Source organism: Silene latifolia, chromosome 6 (assembly GCF_048544455.1).
Source record: "Silene latifolia isolate original U9 population chromosome 6, ASM4854445v1, whole genome shotgun sequence".
Taxonomy (NCBI): Eukaryota; Viridiplantae; Streptophyta; class Magnoliopsida; order Caryophyllales; family Caryophyllaceae; genus Silene; species Silene latifolia.
The window spans coordinates 115,847,068-115,854,682 of record NC_133531.1 but is presented as its reverse complement, the minus strand read 5'-3'; the positions used below and the strand labels follow the sequence as shown (position 1 = coordinate 115,854,682).

Genomic DNA, 7,615 nt, shown 5'->3' with positions numbered 1-7,615 from the left:
TGAGCTCGGAATGTCTTGGACTAGGCTCCTCTCCTGGTGTTTTAGAAGTTAATTCTCCATCTGATGAGAAAGAGGAGGGTCAAGAATGCAATGTGCTATGTCAACATGACACTGATGTTGTTGAGGTTATTAACTTGTCTGATGCAGGGACTGAGGTATCAGCTGACAGTGGACAGAATGGAATTCCTGTGAGCAATAGCTTTTCTGTATTGCACACAGACAGCAGTTCAGGGGACAATAATTTGGTGGTCCCTCAGGCAGAGGAGCCACCAGACCCAGGGAAATGATTATCTCTTCTTGGAATAGAAGAGGTCTCAATGACCCCAATAAAGCAGATGGAGGTTAGGAGCTATCTGGCTATGAATAAAATTGAAGTTTTAGGGCTTTTGGAAACTAGGGTTAAATCAAATAATTTTGCTGCTATTTCTAGGACTTTTCCTTTATATTCTGTAATGAATAACTATTCTCACCATTACAATGGAAGAATATGGGTTTTTTTTGGACAATAGGAAGTTTACAGTTGTCTCTTCTCAAATACATGATCAACTGATTGATCACCTTGAGCTCTTGCATCATATTTCTCATCAAAAACTTTTTGTTACTTTTATCTATGCTAGTAATGATGCTAGCCATAGAGAACGGCTATGGGATGAGCTAAGAGGTTTGGCTAGTTCTGTTACAAACTGGATTGTTTTGGGGGATTTCAACATTGTTAAGGAAATATGGGAAAGAATTGGACCCAATCCTCCCTCTGTCTCTGAAATTCTGGCTTTTAACAAGTGTTTGTTGGATTGTACTTTGGAGGATATAAATAGTTTTGGCTGTGAACATACTTGGACCAACAAAAGGGAATCTAATGATAGAGTGTGGTCGAGGTTGGATAGGGTCCTAACTAACCCTTCATGGTTAGTTCACTATCCTTCCACTCATGTTCAGATTCTACCAGCTGGGATATCTGATCACTCCCCTTTATTGGTTGATATTCATGAAACTTATGTTATAAGAAGAAAATTTAGTTACTTAAATTGCTGGGAAGAGCATAAAGATTATAGATCTACTGTTCTGCAAGCATGGGACATCCCAGTTAAGGGTAACCAGATGTTCAAGCTCTTTGCAAAGTTAAAGAATGTTAGGAAACATCTTATTGAATTGCATAGAACTAGCTACTCTGGGTTAACAAAGAGAGTCTCAGATGCTAGGAAATGTCTAGAGGAATGCCAGATGAAACTTCAGCAGCATCCCCTTGATTCTTTTCTTATTGAGCAAGAAAATATTCTGTTGCAGACCTATCTCACTTTCAGGAAAACTGAACGGAGTTCCATTCAGCAAAGAGCCAAAATTAAGGATGTCAAGTTTAATGATGCACCTACTAGTTAATTCTTCTCTAGAATTGCTGCTAAGAAACATCAAAGCCTCGTTGGAAGAATTCAGGACATTCATGGTACTATTAGAGAGGGATTATCTGAGGTGAATACTGCTTTTGTGGAGTACTATCAGTGGCTATTAGGTCAGAAAAAGGATATTGTGTCTCTTGACTCTGTCATTATTGAGGGGCAAACAATTCAGGAACATGACTGGGGCTCCTTGTGTAGGGAGATCACTGAAGGTGAAATTAGGAAAGCTCTTTTTTCCATGGGTTCTTATAAAAGTCCAGGACAAGATAGCTTTTCTGCTCAATACTTTAAGACCAACTGGGACATCATCAAGATTGATTTCTGTTCAGCTATTCAAGAGTTCTTTAAGAAGGGCACCATGCCAAAGCAAGCTAATACTACCCTACTTGCTTTAATCCCAAAGAAGCAAGTGGTTAATACTGTCATGGACTATAGGCCTATTGCTTGTTGTACAGTTCTATACAAAACAATAAGTAAGATCTTATGTGACAGACTTAAGGTAGTCTTACCTGAGATTATAGGGAAGGAGTAAAGGGCTTTTGTGAAAAGAAGAAGTATATTCGAAAATATAATGCTCACTCAATCATTGGTTAAGGGATATGGGCAACAAGGGATTTCACCAAGATACTTAATCAAGGGATTTCACCAAGATGCTTAATCAAAGTTGATATCAGAAAAGCATTTGATTCCCTGCAATGGATTTTTATTGAGCAGATGCTACAGAAATTTAACTTTCCTCCTCAATTTCAAAAATGGATTATGGATTGCATCACTTTCACTTGGTTCAACTTAAAAATTAATGGTGATACTGTTGGCTTCTTTAAAGGGGACTGTGGTTTGAGACAAGAGGATCCATTATCACCCTTCTTATTTGTAATGAGCATGGAGATTCTTTCCAGGCTACTTAGACGTATTCATACTCAACCACGGGTCTCCTATCATCCTAAATGTGGAAGAATGGGATTGAATCATCTCATCTTTGCAGATGATTTGATGCTTTTTGTTCGTGGTGATGTTCCATCAGTTAAGGAAGTTACTCAGACTCTGGATGTTTTTGCTTAATCATCTGGGTTATATGCAAACCCAGAAAAAACAAACATCTATATGGGTGGTGTGTCTGAGGATATACAGCATGCTATACTGGAGGAGACTAACTATGTGCAGGGGGAGTTCCCTTTCAAGTATTTGGGTGTTCCCCTTAATGAAGGGAGGTTAAACAAAGAGATGTTTGCTGATCTGTTGAACAAAATCCAAAAAGCTCTTCATCACTGGGCAAACTATAAGTTATCCTATGCTGGCAATATTAGTTTGATTAACACAGTGATGTTTGGCTTGGAATAATTCTGGTGTTCCACTTTACTGATTCCTAAGGGTGTTATTAAACTTGTAACTAACTTTTGCAGGAATTTCTCTGGGGTACTGTGGAGGGTCAACGAAAGCTTATCATGAAGAGTTGGACTTCTTGCTGCAAGCCACATATTGAAGGTGGGTTTAACATCAAAGAGATTTTGGCCTGGAACAAATGCATACTCTGTAAGTGGATTTGGGCTATTGAGAATCATTCTGACAGTTCCTGGGTTCTCTGGAACCACACTTACAACATCAAACAAAATAGTTTTTTGACAATGTAGGTCAAAAGCTTCCACTCTGAAAGTTGGAAGAGCATTTTGAGGATTAGAGACCCGTTATTGGAGAAGACTGGTAGTAGAGATAATGCTCGTACCTTACTGTCCAGTTTTGTTACAGGAGGAAAATTGAAGCTAAGCTTAATTTACGAGCAGCTGAGGGAACATGATAGAAGACTCAGTTGGGTGAAGGCTGTCTGGAATAGGGTTTCTCTTCCTAAGCATAGTATGCTGGTGGTCCTGGCTATGCAGCACAAACTAGCCACCATAGATAAACTGAATCACAAGGGACTACATATGGTCAACCGTTGCACTCTTTGTAAAGCTGCAAATGAGTCTCATCAGCATTTATTTTTCAAATGTCCGTTTGCTACTCAAATATGGCATAGATTACTACAGTGGATGAAGCTTAGAGGACGGACTGATAGTTTAAGCAGAGAGCTTTATTGGTTAGCTGGCAGGAGGATTAGACGTCATTGGAAAGTTCAGTGGGTATCAAGTTGTCTTACAGCCTTAGCTTATAGCATCTAGGAAGAACGGAATTCACGTATTTTTTGAGATATTGAACATAATGAGGACTATATTGTGAGGAGAGTCCAATATTTAGTTAGCATAAGATTATTATATGCTCATCATTCCTCCTATGAGGATGAAATTCTAGATTCTTTTAGATCTTAAGCTATTTGGAAGTTAGTTGGTTATACTTTGTAAGATTGGCCTCTTTATTCCCTTTATGGATGAATAAAATGGTCTTGCTTTTCTTGCAAAAAAAAGTGTGTAGCCCTGCCAGATTACTGCCGCAACAGATAATCCTCACCGCCAGTGTGGGATCGCAGCCTTGCCTACCTAAGCCCCGCTCATCACACGAGAGATAACCCATGTTCATTAATGTGCACATCTCCCCTTGTGGCGGGTTCCACAAAGGGTGAATAAAGGGCGTGAAGCCACTCCCGCAAGTGACTTCACTCAGCCGAGGACGCACCTCGCAAACATCATCAAACCATCTCAACTCCAATACTCCATACTCCAATCCACCAACAACAATCAACCAACAATATTAATCATATCAATTAAATCACAACAATGCATCTTAAATCAGTTATACAATCAACTGAGTAGGGAAACCCTACCTTAGCACAAATCTGATACAAGTCAATCAAGAAAGCTAGAACGGCTCTTCTACGAAATCTCCACCTAACAATAACCATACAATCCAATCACAATCATGCACAAAATCCCTTTTCCCCGAAATCACAAAACTAGGGTAAACCCTAAAAGACAAACTGACAAAACTCAGAGGACTAGTGGCTTACCGACATAATCAACGCAAGAGAGGAATGGACAGGGCCCACGAGCAATTCACGATCTTGAGAGAGATTAGAAGTGATTAGAGTTACGTCTGAAGGTTTAGATTTTGTAAAAAGTAAAAGTGAAACTGTAAATCCCGTTTTATAACTCTAATCATCTCTAAATGAAACCGCGGAAGTAAATCCCGTCAGACCGGATACTCGGTCGAGTATAGAGTATACTCGGCCGGGTATCCCTTACTCGGTCTAGTATTCCCATACTCGGCCGAGTATTCCTGGACAGTAGCCTGACTAGAAACACACGACGCATTACTCGGCCTAGTAAGTCATATTCGGCCGAGTAACAGACTTAAAAAAACGTAGTATTACACCATGTGTCGCTTCAACAATTGCTCAATCTAGGCTTTTTATATTATTGTATAGATTCATCTGTATTACTCACATAATCCGCCATTTGTGTTTGGTAACTTAGTGCTAAAAATTTACTCTCTGCCCTAATCATTTATTTACCTTTAATTAAAATATTCATTGCAAAAAATAGAAAATACTAATAAATGATGGGGACAAAGGTGACTGAATCCGGTCCATTACAGACTGTTACAATTTTTGTCCATAGATCAAATCCAATAATCAAGTTTATATTCGCCTAGAATTATCTGATTATTAGGAGTCTTTTATTTTTATGTTACTTAGAGATTTTAATACTATAAGCTAATTGTAAGGTAGAAGCCAATGTTATTATTAAAGGAGTGAAGTAAAAAAATATAACTCTTTTTTTTTCATAGATTTTATTATTATTTTATAACATAGAGTGTTTTATGATAAAGTAGGACTTGATCTAACTTATAAAAGTAAATTGTAATATTAATACATAAAAGTTGGACTTTAATTTATCAGAGTAGTAATTACCAAAATCATAAATTTATGGAACCTATTTTCCATCTTTTTTTTACCTAATTAATAAATGGACCTCTGCTATTTATAACCGATATTCATACGGTGTGAAGGGACTAAAAACATCTCTTTGTACTAATAGTTATGTAACTGGGATTAACTACAAATTTACACCTAAATTGATCTCAATAATATAACGTGGGATCTCAGCGCCATCATTTTTTGATGCCTATTGAAAAGAACTAATTCCGAATATGTAAGAACATATATTTTTTTATAACCTCACTTAAAACAGAATACTAATTAGTGTATTTAATCAGAATACCAAAAATAAAAAATGTCCATTATCTTATCACAAATTCTTATTTATGACGGACGTTATCCGTCACAAGATAGAGACGGAGCGAATAGTAGCATTTTGTAACAATATGTGCCGAATTTTATTTGAGCAGTGTTTATTGTTTATTGTTTATGTGAATATAGGGTGTACAATAGCTTAATATTATATTATGTAGGGTAAGAGACAATTATGCATTAGAAACACCACCACATCACAATCTTTCATTCCTTTTTGACGTGCCATCATCTCTTTCTCTACATGCATCAATGCTCCAAAATTCAAACACAATTTTACCTCCCAAATCTTCATATTATTTTTTTGTAAAATCTTCATCTAAAATTGAAGAAACAACAACACCAAATCCCTTCCAAATTTTCATCTAAATCCAAAAAAAAAATTAAAAACATGGATAGAGGAGGTATATAATCTAGTCGTACAAGATGAAATTATTGATATTGAGGCCTATGATGTTGTATTGGTTGATGGTAATGACGGTGATTTTGTGATGATGTTGATGAGTAAAGGTTTGTTCTTTCTTCCTTAAGTTGTTATCTTTGTTGATGAGATTTTAGGGCAATATTTTAGATGAAAATTTGGAGCATGGTGTTGTTGATTCAATTTTAGATGAAGATTATTGAGGAATATGAAGATAAACATAACATGACGAATATAAGATGCAAATTTAGTTTGAAAAGTTTATACAGTCAGTCATATTATATTACCATTTTAGCGTACAATGTTACCATTTTAATCGAAGTTGCAAATTTGGTTGCTCTTGTCATAGGTACTGATCTTTCAGGGTATTTACTTGGAATAAAATCTGCGAAATGGTGCCACTACAACATTCTTTCAAATCATGCATAACATCTTTTCATAAACATGGTCACATATTTGTTTGTGTTCAAATTTTATCACCTGAAAATGCCTAAAAAGGAGAATATGTCACAATTTTACCATCTTAGTGTGTAGCAACATAAGCTAACATGGTTACATTGTCACCTATTGTCTTATGTCATCGCGTCCATGCATAAATGTTGCCATTATAACATTCCTTCAAATCCTGTATAACATCTTTTAGAGTGGTCACATTTCTCACTTAATTGTTGCTATTTTTAAGACAAACTAAGGATTGTTATTACCAAGAAACTCTAGCTGGTCATGGAGGACAATTTGTCAAGTTAAATCTCTTTACCAGGATTCCTACCAACAGAATATTTGGACAACTGATAAGGGACGGGAATATTATATAGCCAAAGGTTATGATTTCATCAGAAGCAAAGGGGAACATGTTCAATGGCAGAGTCTCGTCTGGAATAAATACACTGCTCCTAAGCATGGTTTCTTAGCGTGGATATATTTCCACAATGCTTTAAACACCAAGGCAAAACTACACAATTTAGGGATTAGTGAAGATGATACCTGTGCAATATGTGGTAATGGATCAGAGACTGCTTCTCACCTATTCTTTGAATGTGAGTACAGCTCCAGAGTTATCTCCCTCATTGGCGATCTGATTGGAGAGGCTATTCCACCTGATGCTCCCACGGACTGGAGAAGAAAGTTGAATGGTTCTGGGATAAGAAAAGGCATAATCAACGCCCTCCTAAATGTCTGTATTTACTGCATTTGGAGACAGCGGAATTTGTGTAAACATGAATTAACACTCCTCAACCCAGCGAAGGTTGTGAATTTGATTATTAAAGAAGTAACACGGCGTACCTTGAACTTCCCTGAGCTCGTGGGGGTTCGGGACAGAGATCTGATAGAGAGGATGATAAATTGCAGTTGATTGAAGTATAGAAGGAGGCAGATGAGAGGTTGAGACGATGATGAGTTGAGTAGATAATGTTTCCTGATTTTGTTGACCAGTTACAAATTAGGCATGTCTTATTTATCTAGCTGGTCATGGTCTTTTTATTCGGGCCTGGTTTTGTGGGCTTTTGATAGTCTGGTTTAAGTAGTTCGTGATGGGTCTATTGACCACCGCTCTACTTGATGTATGGTGACGTTTTTTCCTTAATATACTTATATTTTAACGGAAAAAAATAAGGATTG

General features: G+C 37.0%; 1 protein-coding gene across 1 annotated transcript; it reads left to right on the top strand.

Moving 5' to 3' along the window:
* Positions 1-2,498: 2,498 nt before the first annotated feature.
* Positions 2,499-7,349, top strand: LOC141588530 (uncharacterized). Its single transcript, XM_074409968.1, has 4 exons — positions 2,499-2,714; positions 2,798-2,971; positions 3,026-3,511; positions 6,756-7,349. The coding sequence occupies exons 1-4, from the start codon at positions 2,499-2,501 to the stop codon at positions 7,347-7,349; spliced, it is 1,470 nt and encodes a 489-aa protein (XP_074266069.1).
* Positions 7,350-7,615: the final 266 nt, after the last annotated feature.

Coding starts and splice junctions, on each gene's coding strand:
- LOC141588530 (XM_074409968.1), top strand. CDS start 2,499: ATGGGTGGTGTGTCTGAGGATATACAGCATGCTATACTGGAGGAGACT. Junction 2,972..3,025: donor ATCATTCTGACAGTTCCTGG/GTTCTCTGGAAC, acceptor TTGACAATGTAG/GTCAAAAGCTTCCACTCTGA. Junction 3,512..6,755: donor GTCATTGGAAAGTTCAGTGG/GTATCAAGTTGT, acceptor TCTCTTTACCAG/GATTCCTACCAACAGAATAT.